We start from the raw sequence: 19946 nt of genomic DNA, 5'->3' as shown, positions 1-19946 counted from the left end.
AGGCTATTAATTTTTTAGTGTACATATTATAAACTGCTACCCTACTAAATTCTTTTATTATTTATAGTTTTTCTGCTAATTCTTTTGGGGTTTCTAGGTATACAAACAAATCATCTTCTTAAACAGAGATAGGTTGCTTCTTCCTTCCCACTTCTCATTGCTTCTGGGTGTGTCCTCTCATCTGGTTGCACAAATGAATATCTTCTGACCTTGTTAGACGGCAGTGGGGGCTTTGGTCCAGTCTAGATCTTATCTTTACTGAGAGAGCCTCTAGCCCCATTCAGATGTTGACTTTCAAGCTTAAGTCAATTTTAATTTTATTGAGTGGTTTTTAAAAACATAAATGGATATTAATATTTATTCAAATATTGTTTCTGCATCTATGGAGATGATTATATAATTTTCCTTCTTAGCCTTATTAACATGCTATTTATATTAGCTCCCCAAGTCATCTTTTCTGATACATGCCCTTGTTGAGAATCTTTGCTCTTCAATGTTTCTTAACACTAAAACCACGTCTGGCTAGTCTCTGAACTTGGAAAGATGAGGCTCATGCCCTTTCTCTCCAACTCCCTCTGTAGAAAGTGGACAGTCCAAAAGCTAAGAGTCTAGACTCTGGAATCAGGTTGCCTGGTTTTAGGTCCAGCTCCACCACATGTGAAGCATATGACCTTGGCAAGTTGCTTATCTTACTCTGCCTTGGTTTCCTCACCTGTAAAGTGGGGTAATGATAGCACCTGTAATGACAGTAGGGTGGCCATGAGGCTCAGTGAGTTAATATACACTAAGTTCTAAGAATAGTGCCTGGCCCAGTGTATTTTTTTTTCACCCCTGTTTCAGTTACTCATTTTTCTAACTTTAGCGACCAATGAGAACTATTCCCATAAAGCCTTTCATAGGTATTTTATATACAGAGTGGGGAAAAAGTAGGTTTACAGTTGTGAGCATGTGAAACAGTTTATTCTTCTATTATTTATTAATTATTGTACTATCTCCATATGAACTGTAAACCTACTTTTGCCCCACCCTGCATATGCACACACACAGACTACATTTTTCCTTCTTTTTATAGAAATGGTAGCACATTATGCAAAGCATTCTTCATCTTGCTTTTCTAAATAGGTGATTGTTTCTATAATATTCTGTTAGTGTTTTCATTAGGACGGTATTAATTAATTTATCGAGTGTCTAGGGGAGGCTGGACATTTTTATGATGTTGGTGTTGAATTTTCCTATTCAGGAGCAAAGTGTGGCCCACTGTATTCTCAACCTCATTAATGTCTTACCCCTCCCAACACTCATGTGCTTGTGACACAAATGCACACCCATGCACACACGTGCATGCACACACAAGCCGTTCATCTCTTCTTTCTCTCTGCCTACTAAACACAGTAGCACCAGGTAAAGATCAGCAGAGGCAGTGAGGAAATCTAAGGCGCTGAGACATACCGAGGTCAGATTTGTACTTCATGGTGTCTTGATCTCACCTGCTGGAGATAAGCCACTGATCTGCTTGAACTGCTCTCAGGGCACTTTGGCTAGTGGCTCTCACAGCGAGAGCCCAACCCTGAGAGGGGTTCTTGGGATGGGGCTTTTGTGGTGTGGGTTGGGGGTCTTGTCCTGTGACCGGGGGATCTACTCAGGATGTTCCTTCTGAGGGGAGGCTTTGCGAAGCTCCTGCTTTAACCGGGGCTGTATGAATGTTGCTCTCAATCCCCGTGTCTTCCCACCCTCATCACTGTTCATCTTAGGCCAAAGGATATGGGTGATCTCCTGAGCTGCCAGCCAGCTAGTGAGAGAGACCCTGACTCAGCCAAGGGAATGCCAGGGGCCAGAACCTCTTTCTCTTCTGGGAGCCCTCAGCCCCAGCCTGGTACATACTCAGAGATGTTGAGAGCCAGCGCTGTCCAGTAGGCTTCCATGGGGGCTGTCACCACTGCATCAAACAGTACCTCCTGCACCAGCTCATTGTCACCTGGGTGTAAAATCAAAGGAGACCAATCCACTTACTTTCCCCGTGATTATAAACACAGCTTGTCTGCCCCGTTGAGGAAGTCTGAACTTCAAGGAACAAGATGTGCCTCATAAATGTGGGTCTGGACCACGTAAAACCACTTACGTGAATTTGAGGAAGTCACAGCCTCTTCCAGCCTCTATTGCCTCAACCCCAAACAATATGTGAGCAGAACTAAATGATTTCTAACGCTCTTTCAGTGCGAATGTTCTATGAAATCAGGAGACTTCCTCAGAGACATCAGGCCTCTGCTGGTGCCCGGCCCACCCTCCGTCTCCACTCTACGGCCCTGCACCTTGATCAGCGCCCTCACGCAGGTTGGCCTTGGCCGTTCAGTGAACCTGAACTTGCCTCAGAGCCTCCACATATGCTGTTCCCTTGCTCAGGATGCTCTTTGCATGGGTGGCTCATTCTTTTCCCTCACTCTCTTTAAACTACTTATTTTTACTGAGGTGCAGTCCATGGAACATAAATTGGGCATCGCTGGAGCTTCAGTGCCTGCCCAGGCCGGGCACAGAGGACATGCTCAGTACAGATTTCTTCATGGAGTGAATGTTGGGACAGCATGGAAGGTGGAGTCGTCTCTTGGTGGTGACATTTATGTGACAAAATGACCTGCTCTTTCTTCCAAAAAGAAGTACCATGATGAGGGAGTGGCCCCATAATTTCACAGTTGAGTTAGTGGAGGGGACTTAAGGTTAGTCTGAGAACCAGGTGTTAGAAAGCACCCATAGCCCACAGGCTGTGAGAGGCCGTCTGGTCATACGCTCTCTCTGCAGAGATGGGGACTTTGGAGCGCAGTTGCTGGCTTGGGGCCGCTGCCAGGTGGTGGTGGGACAGAACTGAAGGTCAGGCGGATGCCCTGACACTGTGGGAGTTCCCTCTGGAGCCTTAATAGTGCTCAGGTGAAGGAGGTTTGCCGAAATCCCAGTCCCTGACACGGGATATGCTCATGCATCACATTCCAAGGACACTTAGTGACCAGCTGGCCCCACAGTGAGGCTGGCTCTGCTTTGTCTTGGGAAGTCTCCCTGGCCTCCCTGAGCCATCAGTGAGTTTCCAGGATAGAGCTACCTGGCAGCTCTTCCCTAGCCCCCAGCCCTCCCTTCCTGCAAAGTCCTGAGCTGCAGGGTCCCAGAGGGAAGCCCTCAGTGGGCGGACAGCACGCACACTCCAGGTCTGGGTCCTCCCCTGTCAGAAAGCGGACCATGGCCTCCAGCTGGCTGAGCTTCCGGTGGTCGGGGTCGATATCTGTGATGCAGTAGATCCTGCAACCAAGGGGGGGTAAAAGTTTAGGGGTAAAAGTTACCTCAAAAAATTCTGCTTCCCTCCCTCCCTCCCTCCCTCCCCACCCACCCTTGTGCAGGGACTTTCCACTTACCAGTCGCTGGCCAGGGTCAGGTCCGGGTGCAGAAGGTCGTGCAGGCCTGAAAGCAGAGCTCACACTCACAGGACGCTCACCGATGTGAGGATGTGCCCCTGACTAGCTTAGCAACAACTGCAGGGAGCTTCTTCAGGGAAGGGCTGGTTCCCTCCTCCCTGTTCTCTGCTCAGAGCAGGACTGGGCTGGGTTTGCACAGACCGTGCCTTTGTTTGTGTCGCTCTCACTCCCTGAAACGCTCTTTCTCCCCATTGCCTCATGTCCAGACTCTACCTATTAGGTCTCCCTCGAAGGAGCTAGCACTTTGAAACCAGTGATTCTGGCTTCATTGTACCTGACTGAGCTAAATGGCCAGTGAAAAGGTGATCCCAGAGATGGGCCATGTCTGTTTTGTGTAATCTCTGTAGCCTCAGGCCCAGCACAGCACCTACACAGACCATGGGATCAGGACCTGTTTGCTGACTGAATGAATGAATGAAAAAACATCCTACTGAGCACCCTCAGTGCTCAAAAATAAATAAGCGCTCAAATTAAGGTTTGTCAAACTGAAGGCAAGGATGATGGAAATGCCAAGGGACATCTGTGGCATCACTAAAAGAGGTTCTGGACTGACACAGACACAGGCAGATTGTCAAAGGGTGACACTCCTGTCCCCACAGTAAGCCCAGGAAGCCTGGATCACTGGCTGGTCTCCCCCAGAGAAGTGGGTAAGGGGGAGCACCCCGTGTCCCCTGCAGCAGTAAAGGTGGGATATCTGGGTAGAGGAAGAAAAGCATAGGGAGGAGGGAGACTGTGGTGGCCTAGAAAGCTTGTTTTGGGACCAGCAGAAGATGGAAGGAGGATGTTCCAGGATCAGGACATAAGCTGTGAAAGGGCGAAGGCAGGGGACGTGGGGCACATAGCTGGGCAGTAATCCAGCCTGAGTGGGGAGAGGGGGCCTCCTGGGATGGCTCCTGGAGAAGTGACATGTGCGCTGGGCCCAAGGAGTGGGTCCGAGTTGGCTGGGATAAGAGACAGGGGCTGGAGAGGACAGCATTTCGGGGGAGAGTGTAGAGTGTGGGAAGACCTTGAAGCTAGTGTGTGGGGAAATGAAAAAAAGCAGAAGGCCATTGAAGGTCCTTTAGCAGCAATAAAATCCATTTTGACTTTTCTAGAAAGTTCCCTCTGGCAGAAAGAAGTTGAAAGAAAGGAAGAGGCAGGGAGATCAGCTGGAGGCTGCTGTGGTTATCCAGGAAGGGTGGCAGTGACTAGGACAGTGGCAGAGAGGAGAGACAAGATACGTTCAAGGGAAAGTAAACGGAGAATGGGCAAAGTGTGGGCTTTGAAGAGAATTGTGGCCTCATCTCCCAAGGATGTCCTAAGATATCCCTGAGCCCTGGTATGGGTTTTGTTCTCTCAAGGTGCCCAGGCAGCTGCCAGTCAGGAGCAGGTTGCATTAGGGAAGGTGGGGCCTTCTCTGCCATCCTTCCCCCCATTTCCTGCCACCCCTCTCAGGTTCACTTCCATGAGCTCCTGTTATGTGTTGAATTGTGTCCCCCAAAATGGTATGTTGAGTCTTAAGCCCCAGTACCTGTGAATATGATCTGATATGGAAATAGGCTCTTGGCAGGTGTGATCAAGTTAAGATGAGGTCATTAGTGTGGACCCTAATCCAAGATGCCTGGTGTCCTCATAAGAAGGGAAAATAGAGACACACAAGGGGAGAACACATGTGATGATGGAGGTGATATGGAAGAGCTGCAGTGAGAGCCAAGGACCTCCTGGGGCTACCAGGAGCTGGAAGACGCCTTGGAGGAAGCATGGCCCCAGAACTGTGAGAGAGTAAGTTTCTATTGTTGGGGCCACCCAGTTTGTGGCACTTTGTTATAGCAGCCCGAGCGAACGGCTGCAGGTTTGCTTCCTCATGCTTCCCAGCCTCCTTTCTCATGCCTTCTTCATAGTCTTCTGACAGGTAAAGTTCAGCTTTATTCAGAGACACACATCCCCTTGAAGCCTTCCCCTCCGGCTCACCCCTCCAGCCCAGCAAAGCCTCCCAGGATCTGACAATGCACAGTTGGTACATCTCGGGCTGACTGGCAGATCCGGCACACCCAGGGTGCCCCGGACACACAGACCCCCTTCTTCCCTGCGGCCTGGCTCTCAGAGCCTGGTCTCAAGCCTGGGACCTGGAAGCTGTCAAACCAGCTCTTGCTTGGGTTGGCCCTGCTCAGTATCCCAGGAGCACCTATTTCCCCTCGAAATTGTCATCAATACTTGGCGCCAACCCACCTTCTTCCACAGATGTGTTCCCCAGGAGGAGGTACTCTCCGTGGCCCTGGGACAGCACCACTCCCAAACTGGGGAGAGCAGAGAACACACATCCTCATCAGCAGCTCCTATGTTAATCAAGATACATCCTGAACCTCTCTGACAGGTAGGAAGGTCTCCAGGTCTCACAGGGCCCCACAAATAGGAGAGTCCTTTCCCACCTGGTGAATCCCGCCATGCCTCCCTCTCTCTCCTGGCAAACATCGCTTTTGAGCCTTGGCCAAATATCTGAATCACTGGGGAGCTTTAAAAAATACTAGTGCCTGGCCCTTATCCCAGAAATTCTGACTAAATTGGTTCAGATGGGGACTGGACACTTGGCAAATTTATAAAATTCCTCAGGTATTCTAACAAGCCAGCAGGGCTGGGAACCAAGATTTACTGAGAAATGTGATAATTCAGAGATATGGGTTATTTGTTTCCTAATCTGTATATTGCCTGAAGTTAAATATTTATACAGTTGGAGGGAACCTAGGAGATCTTCAAATTTGTAACAATTGCATGCGTTAAGATCTCTAAGTAGATTATGTCATTCAAGCCTCACAATACCCTCAAAAAGTAGCTACTATTACTACCCTCATTTTACAGATGAGGAATCTAAGACACAGAGAGGGTAAGTAACTTGACAAAGCTCACACAGCCTGTAAGTGGTGAAGTTGGGATTTAAACCCAGGCAGTTTGGTTCCAGACTAGAGCTCTAAGCAGGTCTAGACCTCTCAAGTTTCCTGAATGCAGAGCTGGGTCTTTTTCTTTTACCACAAAATTGCCAACTAACTATGAGTAAATCCATCCCCAGACCTGAAAGTTCTACCCTGTGTTGCTAGTATTCACGTTCCATCCACCCTTCCCTTCTGAAAATAAAACATGTATCCCTCACCTGAAAGGTGTGTCACTGATGCCTGTGAAGAAGTAATCATTGGTCAGGAAAAGAACTCTCTTCTGAAAGAGAAAATAAAGGATATTTTCTGAAGAGAAGAATGTCTGACCATGCCACCCACCTCCTTACCTAATGTCCTTGGGGTTTCATCAGCTCTGTGCCACTTCCCTCACCTCTTATCTCTTCCCTGACCAGCACCAGCCTGCCTCATCTTGCGGACGCCACAGGCAGAGTCATCAAAGGCCCAGCAGCCTTTGGGGATGGCCAGCCTGAAGGACCAAGGGCTAGACCTGTGCTGTCCCATGAAGTGACCACTAGGCACTTATGGTACTGAGCCTTGATATGTGCAAGTGAGGAAATGAATTTTCAAACTTTAGTTAAGAGAAATTTAAAGTGAGATAGCCAATGTGGCAGAGACTTCTGTATTAGACAGTGCAGGTGTAGGCGCACTCTAGGCTTCCTATGGGACCAGAGTTGAATATTGATATAGTTGGAGGGAATCTAGGTGGTGCTAAAAGCTTCTGGAGCTCATATGTGTCCGACCCACTTACAACCCCCCACTCCCTTGACTACAGCTGAGGGAGAGTGGGATCACCATTCTCTCCACTAAATCCCTCCCAGGGCCATGTCACCCTTTACAACTCTTTTTTCCTTTCAAAGCTGCTATCTTTTAGGATTCACTTGAATTTGCATAAATCAGAGCATCAGGTAGTGTAAACAGTGGCTAACGGCATGGGCTGGGCATCAGACAGACCTGGATTTAAGCCGTGTGCTCTGGGGTGTCACTCACTTTTCTAAGCATCAGAGTTCTAATTTGTAAATTGGGGTGAACAGCAGCACCCCTTGCACGTGGTTGCTGTGAGGGTGTGAGTGTGTTTTTAATAGATGGGAGCGGGTCCAGGGAGCAGCAGGGTTTGCTCTGGGCTCTGAAGTCCTATAGAGTGCCTGGTCTACAGACTCAAGTTTATGGCTTTGGGAAAGCCACATGTTCCAGTCGGTTCGGAGCTATTCTTATTCCCTTTACTTCTTTCTGTCTTGTCTTGCACTTTGGAAATTGCAGTAAGATGTTGGAATAGACATAGGGATAGGGGCGGGAAAAAGGGTTAGTTTCTACTGGAAACTGGCTTTGGCCCAAACCCAAATGAACAGTTGTCTGGCACAGTCTCATCCATGTGATGCCCTCCTGCCCCTCTGTTTCAGTGGGTCCTCTCTCCAGTTTCCCTCTCTCACAGTACTCGTGGGGCACTCAGGAGCCAGCAAGGGCGGAGCTGGGCTTGGGAGCCCTGTGCTCCAAGGCGGGGCTGGCTGGAGTATCGGAACTGGAGATCATCTTTTAAAATTTTCCTTCTTTTTTTCTTTTTTAACTAAAGAAAAAAGCAAAATGCACAGGTCTTAAGTGTATCCTTCCATTAGTTTTGATAAATGTGTATAGGCCTGTAATTACCTCCCCAGTCAAGATACGGAATGCGGGCATTCTCTAAAATTTCCTTCTAGTCAGTCCCCAACCCATTCCTCCACGGGCAACTCTGTTCTAACTTCTATCACCATGCATTAGTTTTGCCTGCTCTTACAGTATGTGCTCCTTTGTGTCTGCCTTCTTTTGCTCAATATAATGTCATTAAGATCCATCCATGTTGTGTGTTTCTATTGCCGAGTAGCTCTCTAATGTGTGGATACAGAGTTGGCTTTTACATTCACCTATTCATGGGCCTTTGGGGTATTTCCAGTTTGGGGCTATAATAAATAAAGCTGCTACAAACATTCTTGAGCAAGTCTTCTTGTAAACATATGTTTTCATTTCTCTTTATGAATATCCAGGAATAAAATTGCTGGGTCATATGCTAACTGTATGTTTGCTTTTATAAAAAACTGCCAAACAATTTTTCTAAGTTGTTTTATTATACTTCCACTAGCAATGTATGAGTTCCAATTTCTCTACATTTTTTGTAATTTCGTGTTACCAGTCTTTTAGATTTCAATTATGGTAAAAGTGTGAAATGGAACCTCACTGTAGTTTTTGTATCTCTGATTACTAATGATGATAGCATCCTTCATGTATTTATAGGACAGGTGTACTTGTGACGTGTCTGCCCAAGTATCTGGACCATTTTTTATTGTGTCATTAGCTTTTTTGTTAATGATTTGTAGAAGTTCTTTATATATTCTGGGTACAATCGGTGCCCTGCTTTTTCATTTTCTTAATGGTGCCTTTTGATGAGCAGAACTTTTTGCCTTTGATGAAGTCCAATTTGTCAAGTTTTGTTATGTGCTTAGTGCTTTTGGTGTTTTGTCTAAGAAATCCTTGCATAACCTCAGGTTGTGAAGATTTCCTCCTACATGTTTTTGTAGCAGCCTTATAGTTTCCACTTTGACATTGAGGGCTATTATCCATCTCAAATTAACTTTTGTGTACGGTGTGAATGGCTCAGTGTTTGTTTTATTATACACTTATCCAGTTGTTCTAGGAACGTTTGTTAAAAAGATTTGCCTTTCTCCATTGATTTGCCAAAGTGTCTATTGAAAGTCAATTGATGGGGTTCTTGAACAAGGTGGCAGTGTAGGTAACCACTGTACCCGCTGCCTGCCACAACCACATCAAAATTACAACTAAAATACAGAACAACCATCACTCAGAACCTCCTGAAGTCTAGCTGAACAGTAGTCCTACAATCAGGGAACTGAAAAAGCAGTGGACAGATTGGGGCTGAATCACAGAGACACGGCCTCGGGCCCACACCCAGTGCTGCAGTTTAAACCCAGGAGGGAATCTCGGCAGCAGAGGTTTCCCAGAGGAGTGAGGGGTCCTGGCCCCACATCATGCCCCCCAGCCCAGGGCTCCAGGGCTGGGAAGAGAAATCCCCACAACTTCGGGCTGTGAAATCAGGAGGGACTGTGGCTGAGGGTCGAGAGGCTGCGGGAGCCCCAGCAGCTCCTCTCAAAGGGCCCGGCATGGACTCACTCGGACGCTCCCTCTGAGCCCAGCTCCGGGAAGCAGCCGGAAAGGACCTGGGACACTCGGGGAGGAACTAACCTGCCTGAAATCCGGGCGAGAGCTGGAGGGGCGGCTTCCTCCCAGGCAGAAGGGTTGGCAGAGGCCATGGCTCCTTTGGTGAGTCCTCCCCGCACACAGCCGGCAGGCAGGCGCCATGTTTGAATCGCCAGCACCTGACTCACGCCTTTGGCCCCGCCCCGTGATTCCCGGAGGCCCCGCCCCTCCCCACCTGCAGCTCATCCTGGCCGTTTCCAGGGGCTTTTCTATGCAAGTGGCCTCCTGAGCCTCATGCTTAGGACTTTCCTAAAATCTCTCAAACAAGCAGCAGTGGGCCCCATTTGGCTTAATAAGTGGCCCCAGGCCTGGCACTAGCAGCAGCCTGCATTGGCTCATAGCTTGGCCTCTCCTGGACACCGCCAAGCCCAGCACAAGTAGCAGCCAACTATGTAGCCGTGTAGCTCATGCTGGGTGGCCCTGGGCAAGGCACTGGCAGAGGCTGACTGTTCACCTCCCCTGAGGCCCCAGAGACAGTGCATCCGGTGGTCAGACTCGACCACGCTGGATTACAACCCCACCACATCCATGAGTGACACACTCAAGGGGCTCACTTGGTGAACACCGAAGCTCCACTGAAGTAAATCCTGCTCCATAGGGGTGTCTCCAGCACAGCAGCTCTTTGGCTATAGTTGCAGCTGGTCCTCACAGCTGATTGCCTGGGGGTCAATTCCTCCTAGTGATGCCACCAGCAACCAAGGCTCAACTACAACAGGACAGTGCACGCAGGGGAGCACCTAAAAGGTCCATCTCAGGTGACTGAGGAGGCTGAGCCACTGGACCCTACAGTACACCTACTACACAAAACCACTCTACAAATTCCAGGAGACTTAGCAGCTCTACCTAATACATAGAAACAAACACCTGGAAGCAGCCAAAATGTGGAGGCAAAGAAACAAAGTCACAAAGCAAAGAACAGAAGAAATCTCCAGAAAAGGAACTAAATGAAATAGAACCAAGCAAGCTACTAGATACAGAGTTCAGAATTATGGTTATAAGGATGCTTAAGGATATTAGTAAGACTATTAAAAAAAACAAATGAGATCATTGATGACATAATAAAGTACCAATCAGAAATGAAGGCTACATGAACTGAAATGAAGAATAATTTACATGGAATCAACAGTAGAGTAGAGGACCCTCAGAATCAAATCAGAAGTTTGGAACATGAGGAAACAAAAAGCACCCAACCAGAAGAGCAAAAAGAAAAAAATAATCCAGAAATATGAAGATAGTGTAAGGAGCCTCTGGGACAATTTCAGGTGGCCCAACATTAGTATTTTTGGGACGCCGATAGGAGAAGAAAGAGAGCAAGAAATTAAAAACCTATTTGAAAAAATAATTACAGAAAACTTCCCCTACCAGGGGAAAGAAATAGATTTACAATTCCAGGAAGCACAGAGAGTCCCAAACAAGAGGAACCCAAAGAGGCCCACACCAAGACACATCATAATTAAAATGCCAAAGGTTAAAGACAAAGAGAGAATCTTAAAAGCAGCAAGAGAAAAGTAGTTAGTTACCTACAAGGGAGCATCCATACAACTGTCATCTAATTTCTCAACGGAAACCTTGCAGGCCAGAAGGGAGTGGCAAGAAATATTCAAAGTGATAAAAAACAAGAACCTACAACCAAGATTACTCTACCCAGCAAAGCTATCATCAGCTTCTCAGACAAGGAAAAGCTAAAGCAGTTCATCACCACCAGACCAGTATTACATGAAATGTTGAGGATCTTCTTTAAGAAGAAGCTAATGAACAAAAGAATCTGACAAACTAAATAGATCCAGAGAGATTGACACATGCAACAGACGATTATATTTCAGAGGGAAGAGGGAAGGGGGGTGGAGGGTGGGAAGAGATTAACCAAAGAAGTTATATGCATATATGCATAACCCATGGATACAGACAATAATGGGGTGAAGGCCTGGGGAGGGAGTGGGAGTGAAGTGGAGGCGGTCAATTTTGGGGGGAAATGGGACACCTGTAATACTTTCAACAATAAAGATAAATTAAAAAAAAAAATCAATCGATGACATGTGAGTTTATTTCTGGATTCTCAATCATTTTTACTATTCTTCTGTCAATACCACCCTGCTTGATTACTGTAGTGTTATGATTAGTTTTAAAGTCAGGTAGTGTGAATCATTCAAATGTGTTTTTTTTCAAGATAGTTTTGGCCATTTTAGGTCAATTGCATTTTGAAATAAATTTTCGAATTGTCTTCTATGTTCAAATTTTGATTGCGATTGTGCTGGATCTATAGATCAATTTTGGGAGAATGGACATCTTAGCAATATTGATTTTACAACCGATAAACATGGTTATATCTTTCTCTCTATTTAATTTTATTTTTGACATTCTTTCTACAATGTTATGAAGTTTTCAGTGTAGAAACTATAAAGTTCTATATCTATATCTATCTATCTATCTATCTATCTATCTATCTATCTATCATCTATCTATCTATCTATCTATCTATCTATCTATCTATCTATCTATCTATCTATCTAATCTATCATCTATCTATCTATCATCTATCATTATTTATCTATCTATCATCTATCTATCTATCATCTATCTATCTATCTATCTATCTATCTATCTATCTATCTATCTATCATCTATCTAATCTATCTATCATCTATCTATCATCTATCATCTATCTATCATCTATCATCTGTCTATTGATCTAATCTATCTATCATCTATATATCTTTGTTAAATTTATGACTAAAGTATTTTATGTTGTTTGGACCTTAAAAATAATTTCACCATCCAATTATTTGCTGCTGTATATAAAAATACAATTGATTTTTATAGTATTGACCTTGTGTTCTGTGAACTTGCTAAATTTATCTATTAGTTTCAGCAGTTGTTTTGCAAATTCTTGAGATTTTTTTTTATGTAAACAATTACCTTGTCTGTGAATTAAGACAGTAAAACTCTTTTGTGCTTTTTTTTTTTTTTTTTGTCCTTGTAAGGTACAGTGCAGTGTTGACCAGAAGTAGTGAAAGCAGACACCATCCCTCGATCACACTCTTAGGGGGAACATGTTCATTATTTCACCAGTAAAAGTTAGCTTTTTCATAGAAGCCTTTTATCAGATTGAGGAAGTTTCCTACTGTTCCCAGTTAAATTTTAGCTTCTGTTGAGATGACCAAATGGTGTTTCTCCTTTATTCTGTTAATGTAATGAATTACATTGATTGATTGACTTGAATGTCAAACTAGCCTTACATTCTTGGGATAACTCCACTACGTGTTGTTGTTTTCATTAGTCTTACATTTGCATACATTATATACCTTACAACACAATGTCAAAATTTTTACTTTAAATAGTTGTCCTTTTGAGAAATTAAAAGAATAATAAAGCCTTATATTAACTCACATATTTCCTATGTGTTCCGTTTCCTCATGCAGATCTTCCATTTGCATCATTTTTCTTCAGCCTAAAGAACTTCCTTAAGCATTTTTTTAGTGCAGTTCTGAGGAAACAAACTCTGTTCTATTCTATCAAAAATTGTCTTTATTTACCTATTTTGGGGGGAGGATATTTTCTCTATATGTATATAGAAATTTGGGTTGATAGTCTTTTTCTTTTGGCATTTAAAAATATTTTCTTGTTTGAGAAGTCAGCCATCATTCTATTACTGTGTTCCTCTATCTGTTTTTAGAATTTTCCTTTATCTTTGATTTTTAGTAGGTATACTATGATGTGCTTAGGTGTGATTTTCTTTCTTTCTTTTTTAAAAAATGTTTTTTTAATTGATTTTAGAGAGAGAGGAAGGAAGGGGGAGAGAGAAAGATAAATACATTAATGAGAGAGAAACACTGATCGGCTGCCTCCTGCAGAGCTCCTACTGGCGATCAAGTCAGCAACGCGGGCATGTGCCCTGACCAGGAATTGAACCGGTGACCTCTTGGTGCCCAGGATGACTCTCAACCACTTAGCCACACTGTCCAGGCTTCTTTTTCTTTTTATCCAGCTTGGTGTTTGCTAATATTCTTATATCTGATGATTGATGTGTTGTTGTTTTTTTACCAAATTCAGGATATTTAGGGCATTATTTTTTCAAATTTTTTTTTCTGCTCCATTTTTTCTCCTTTCTTCTGGTACTCCAAGGACATATGTTAAACCACTGGTAATGGAGGGGTATTTTTTCCCCCCAAATTGTCTTTCTGTTGTTCAGATTAGTTTATTTTTATTTATCTGTCTTCAAATTCACTGCCCCATTTTTTCTTCAATCTGCTGTTGAACCCATCCAGTAAAAATTTTAAAAATATATTAAAAATTTGTTTAAATTACAGTTGACATACAATATGATATTGGATTTGGGTGTACAAAATAATGACTAGAGATTTATATAACTTATGAAGTGATCACCTGGGTAAGTCTAGTACCAATCTGACACCACACATAGTTATTACAATACTCTTGGCTATATTCCCTATGCTGTACTTAACATGCTCATGGGTATTTTTGTAACTGGCAATTTGTACTTCTTAATCCCTTTCACCTTTTTCACCCAGCCTCCCAAGTCCCCTCCCATCTGACAACCATTAATTTGTTCTCTGTATCTATGAGTTTATTTCTGTTTTATTTGTTCATTTTGTTTTTTAAGTTGCACGTGTAAGTGAAATCATACAGTATTTGTCTTTTTCTGTCTGACTTATTTTGCTTAGCATAGTACCCTCTGGGTCCATTCAGGTCACAAATGTTGAGATTTCATTATCTTTTATGGATGAGTAATGTTTTATTGTATATATGTACCATGCCTTCTTTATCCACTTGATGGACACTTTGGTTACTTTCATATTTTGCCTATTGTAAATAATGCTGCAAAGAGTATAGGGATACATATGTCTTTTTGAATTAGTATTTTGGATTTCTTTGGATAAATACCCAGAAGTGGAATTGTTGGGTCTTTTTGTGTCTCTTGTTACAGCCTTTGTTTTAAAGTCTATTTTGTCTGATCTAAGTATCACTAACACGGCTTTTGTTTCATTTCCGATGAAAATATCTTTTCCATCCTTTCACTTTCAGTCTGTATGTGTTTCAACCTGAAGTGAGTCTCTCATAGACAGCATTATGTATGGGTCTTGTTTTCTTACCCATTCAGCCATCCTATGTATTTTGTTTGGAGCATTTAATCCATTTACACTTAAAGTAATTATTGATAGGGATGTAATTATTGCCATTTTATCATTCATATATCTGACTTTTTTCTTCTTCTTAATGAAGTCCCTTTAACATTTCCTGTAATACTTACTGGTTTGGTGGCGATGAACTACTTTAGCTTTTTCTTGTCTGGGAAGCTCTTTAGCTGTCTTTCTATTCTAAATGATAGCCTTACTGGGTAGAGTAATCTTGGTTGTAGGCTTTTGCTTTTCATCACTTTGAATATTTTGTGCCAATCCTTTCTGGCCTGCAAAGTTTCTCTTGAGAAATTAGCTGACAGTCTTATAGGAGCTCCCTTCTTATTTGGGTCCCATCTTACTCGGGACTCTCTGTGCTTCCTGAACTTGTATGTCTATTTCCTTTGCCGGGTTAGGGAAGTTTTCCATCATTATTTCTTCAAATAAGTTCTCAACCCCTTGCTCTCACTCTTCTCTTTCTGGTATCCCTATTATGCGAATGTTGGTATGCTTGATTTTGTCCCCAAGGCCCCTTAAACATTTTTTGGATTCTTTTTGTTGTTTTGATTGGGTGTTTTCTGCTATCTTGTCTTCCAAATTGTTGATTTGATCCTCTGCTTCATTTAATTTACTGTTGATTCCTTCTAGACTATTCTTCATTTTAGTTATTGTTTTCTTCATTTCAGACTGGTTCTTTTTTATGTTTCTTATCTCTTTGTTAGAGGTCTCACCAAGTTCAACTATTTTTCCTCTACGTTTATTGAGCATCCTTATAACCAGTGTTTTGAACTCTGCATCTGGTAAATTGCTTGTTTCCATTTTATTTAGTTCTTTTTCTAGAGTTTTGTTCTGTTCTTTCATTTGGGACAGGTTTCTTTGTCTCCTCATTTGGCTGACTTGTGTTTGTTTCTACCTATTAAGTAGATCTGCTCTGTCTCCTAATCTTGGTAGAGCACCTTATGTAAGTAAGCACCTTATGCAGAAGGTGTCCTGTGGGGCCCTGTAACACAGTCTCCCTGGTCACCTGAGCTGGGTGCTCCAGGAGTGTCCTTTGTGTGGATTTTGTTGTCCTGCCTGTTGATTGCTGTTGGAACATCAGTGGAAGGGATTGACCCTCAGGCTAATTGGCTGTGAGGAATGGCCATGACTACAGCCAAGAAGCTTTTGTGCAGGGGCTGACCCCACTGAAAAAGATTCATTTTATTGGGGCTCTGGTACCTGCTGAGTCTACCCTTTGGGTGTGCCATTTGTAGAGGTGGTTGGGTGGTGCTCTGTTGTGGTCTTAAGCCAGCCACCAGGCGTGTTGGCTCTGGGGCCTTTTGGGAGGAGCTCTGATGCAGGCCAAGGTCAGCTGCTCCCTGTACCTAGTCTGGGGCCACTTGGTATGGGCTACAAAGTGATCTGCAGATGGTTGCAGCTCAGAGGTGCCCGGGAGAGGCTAAGCTACAAACTGAGGCTGGCTGCTGCAAGTGCCAGGCTTGTGGTTGCTTAGCAAGAGGTATGGACATGCCAAGGCCAGATGTGGCTTGTTTGGGTTTTGTGGACCTTTGAGAGATTTTAGGATAGTCTGCAGCATGAGCTGAGACAGGCTGTTTGTATGGAAAGCTGCTGAAAGAGGCTTGGGTGGGCCCACAAGTTGGGTGGTACAAGGGTCTCAGAATCACCAGTGAGGGGCTAACAGTGTTAACCAGGTTGATGGAACCTCAGACTGATGACTGCCTGTTCCTGAAGGCTGTGATGGGGAAAGGCTCAGCAAAGGAACAATGGAGCCTGCGAAGTGCTCCTTCAGTCCTGACCCTGAAGTCAGACAATTCAGTTTCTCCCTGTATGTCCCTGGTGTGTTTTGAGCTGTGGCCCCAGTGAGTGAATGTAAGTCCATGCACAGGCCTTTAAGACCTGCAGTGCCTGGGAGTCCAGCTGCCCTTATCTCACTCAGTTGCCATCCCACTGGTTTTCACAGCCAGGAGTTATGATAACTTCTCTTCCCAGTACTGGAATCTTGGGCTAGGGAGCCTGGTGTGAAGCTGGGATTCCTGACTCTTCAGGGGGACCTCTGCAAGGAGATATCCTTTCTGATTTTGTACAGCCACACATGGGTGTGGGAACAGCCTCTTCTGTGTCTCCACCCCTCCTACCAGTCTCAACATGGCCTTTTCTTTATATCCTTGGTTGTAGGACTTCTGTTCAGCTAGATTACAGGTGGTTCTCAATGATGGTTGTTCTGTAATTAGTTGTAATTTTGAAGTGGTCATAGGAGGAGGTGAGCACAGTATTTACCTACTCTGCCATCTTGGCCAGAACTACAATCCAGTAAAAATTTTATTTCAGATACTGTATTATTCAGTTCTAAAAACTGTATTTGGTTCTTGGGGTAGTTTTATGCTGTGTCAAATTAACTAAGCTGTAACTCCATTTCCAGATTCACTTCCCTGTATGGTTCCAAGTTCAGGGTTGTCCAAAAGAGAAGTTTGCATGAGATTTTTAAGGCAAACTTGAAGCAGCAACCATTTTACACACTAAAAGCACTTGTAGCTTGCTCTGAGCTGTTGGTTTACCTTCTTGGCCTGAGTAAGTAGCCACACTCAAAGCCTCCTCAACAGCCACTGGGTCTCCTTCCTTTTCTCTGAGACCCAAGCCCTGTGAGTGTGTAGCTCCACATGAAGGGCTCTTTCTGCAGATCACTGACGTCACTGTGGTTGGAGGTAGTGAGAGACAAATTTGGATTTTAGGTTTTCCTCATAGGTTCCTGTTTTTCCTCGGGGGTTCCAGTTTGTTCTTGCTTTCCCCACATATCTTCCAGCTTTCCTTCCCAGCTGCTGCCTTGCTGTCCTACGATGACTTCTTGGTCACCACTAGATGCAGAGATACCAGCCTTCTGTAGACTTTACCAGCTCCCACAGTTTCACAAGTCTAGCCCCTAGAATAAAACCCTATATTCATATCACTTGTAGTGGTTCTGCTTCTTTAATCAAATGCTAATCATTTCTCTGTTGAGATTCTCCATCTATTCACTCACTATGGCCATCTTTTTTTTATTCCTTATGCAAATTTATCATACCCTCTTTAAAATCCTTCTTCTAATTCCCTTAGCTGGGTCATCTCCATAGTTAAGTTTAAGTTTACTATGTGTTTCTCTTAACTATGTGTCACACTTCCCTGTTTCTTCACATGTGTAATAATTTTTTTTGTATACTGGCTGTTGTAAAGAATAGGTTGTACACACATTGTCTTCCTCTGAAGAGTGTTGATTTTTATTTTATCATCAGATAAATCATTTTCTGGTCACCTTGAGCTTGTGGAGACTTGGACTTACATTTTTATTAGGGTGAGTCTGTTTCAACTTTGTCTTTCGGTTTAGGGTGAATCCCTGGGTCTTGACACATAGTCTTCCTTCCAAAAGTGCAGCTCTTCTGTGCTTTCTAAGGAAACCCTATGGCATTTACTAAGCTTCCCCACCTCAGTGGGAATCAGATTCCAAACTGAGCACCCCCCATCCATTACCACCAGCAGCAGCTGAAATACTCTTCAGCCTTCATTTCTGCCTGCTTTTGGTCACTTCCATGTGCCTTTATAAAGTTTGTTTTTTAATATACCTTCCAGATTTATAATTATCATCTGCTGGAAGGTGAGTCTAAATGCAAGCTACTCCTTCATGACCAAGATCAGATCTTTGAGTCTTCTTTTAAGACTAAAGCAAATGGAGAGAGAAGGGTGGGGTGGGGAGTCCCTGAATCCTGTTAATTAATGGAAAGAGAAAACTGGAGAGGTTTGGAGGGTGAAAGTAAAGAGGTGTATTAACAATCTCTCCCTTCAATAGATTGCCTCCCTGTGCTGGAAAAGAAAAGCACGTGAGTATGTTCTGTGTGAGAGAGAGAGGTAGAAAAAGAGAGAGAGAGCACCACAGAGCACTCTAATTCTGTCTCTTTGGATCCAGTGCATGGGGATTAGAGGAACACGCGGTGAAGCTGCCCTAATGCCTGTGCCAGCTGCGTGTGTGTGCACATGCGCGCATACCACACACCCCAGTTAGCAGGGTTAATTTGCAAGAACCTGTATGCCTCTCTCCCTCCTCCACTACTAAATATTTGTTCTAAACTATCAAACAACATGAAAATGATAAAAATAGTCCTAGATAAGATGCTCCAGGATACTCTGTTTTTCATGATTTGTTCTTTTAAACATGTCCCAGGATATCTGGCCAGGATGCTACTGATGGGTTAGAAATTATGACACCTGTTATTGGGGCAAACAGCCTTCTATCAATGTGGCAAGTAGAAGGTGTACATGACAAACATGGACTTCTTACAAGTTTTATATACCAGATATTGGCCCAGATTGTGTTTTTAACATTTTTGGAATTAGATACACACATTAAAAAATATGGATTCCTGGCTATCTCCTTTAGATTGCCTGTGTACTCCCCAGTTTGCCATAGTTGCCAGCACTCCCAGGATTGAGGCTTATCCCTTCTCTCACTCACATTTCTGAACATGGCTTATCTGGTCCCATAGGTTTTTGAGTTTGTGGATCCTGTCCTAAATCATGCTGGGATTGTACTACTGTGCTTGGTCATGTCACCATAGTTGTCTGTCTGGAGTTTAGGGGAGATTTAGAAAGGCCTGAATAATCTGTGAGAAATAGGGATGCATATAAAATCCCCTGGGGAAAACAACAAAACAAGTCACCTGCCAGGAGGATGGCTTGAGTGAAAAGAGATACCTGCATGCTTTAAGAAAGCTTCAATGGGCCTAGACCTGAAGAGCGCTGCTACTGAGGAACACACTTGCCAAGTGAGTTGCACCACTGAGCTGAGAGAGGACTGGGATAGATTGATTGGCAGGCAAGCAAACAACGAGACTGCCTGTGACTCTGAGAAAAAGAGAGGACACGAAGGAGAAACAGAGCAGCTGGTGGTGAACCAAGTGGAGCACCATTGGGGAAGAGTGGCATCATTATGGACCAGAGCAGTGAGAGACTGGATTCCACCATAGTGGCCCTTGTACCAGCAAAATGTCCCCCACACAGTGCAAGTGCAGTAGCTTCTGGCATGAGAGTAGAGAGAGGGAAGATGAAAGAGGGTGGAGTTTTGATATGATGGGGTAAGGAAGCAGAGAAGACAATGGACTGTAAAGGTAGACTAGAAATGCTATTCTAAAGGGATTTGGAAAATCTTTAAGGCTGGAGAG

General features: G+C 44.0%; 1 protein-coding gene across 1 annotated transcript in view; it reads right to left on the bottom strand.

The window, feature by feature from the left end:
• The window catches only part of CACNA2D4 (calcium voltage-gated channel auxiliary subunit alpha2delta 4), a 112706-nt gene that overhangs the window by 59870 nt on the left and 32890 nt on the right, over positions 1-19946 (bottom strand). The window contains exons 19-23 of the mRNA XM_087813751.1: positions 6580-6641; positions 5664-5731; positions 3396-3441; positions 3185-3282; positions 1882-1975 (exon numbers count right to left, since the gene is read on the bottom strand). Coding sequence (XP_087669877.1) covers positions 1882-1975; positions 3185-3282; positions 3396-3441; positions 5664-5731; positions 6580-6641 — 368 coding nt within the window. The remainder of the gene's footprint in view (positions 1-1881; positions 1976-3184; positions 3283-3395; positions 3442-5663; positions 5732-6579; positions 6642-19946) is intronic.

Source organism: Miniopterus natalensis, chromosome 2, assembly GCF_054644295.1.
Source record: "Miniopterus natalensis isolate mMinNat1 chromosome 2, mMinNat1.hap1, whole genome shotgun sequence".
Taxonomy (NCBI): Eukaryota; Metazoa; Chordata; class Mammalia; order Chiroptera; family Miniopteridae; genus Miniopterus; species Miniopterus natalensis.
The sequence above is the reverse complement of the archived record's forward strand: the minus strand, read 5'-3'. Positions and strand labels throughout refer to the sequence as shown.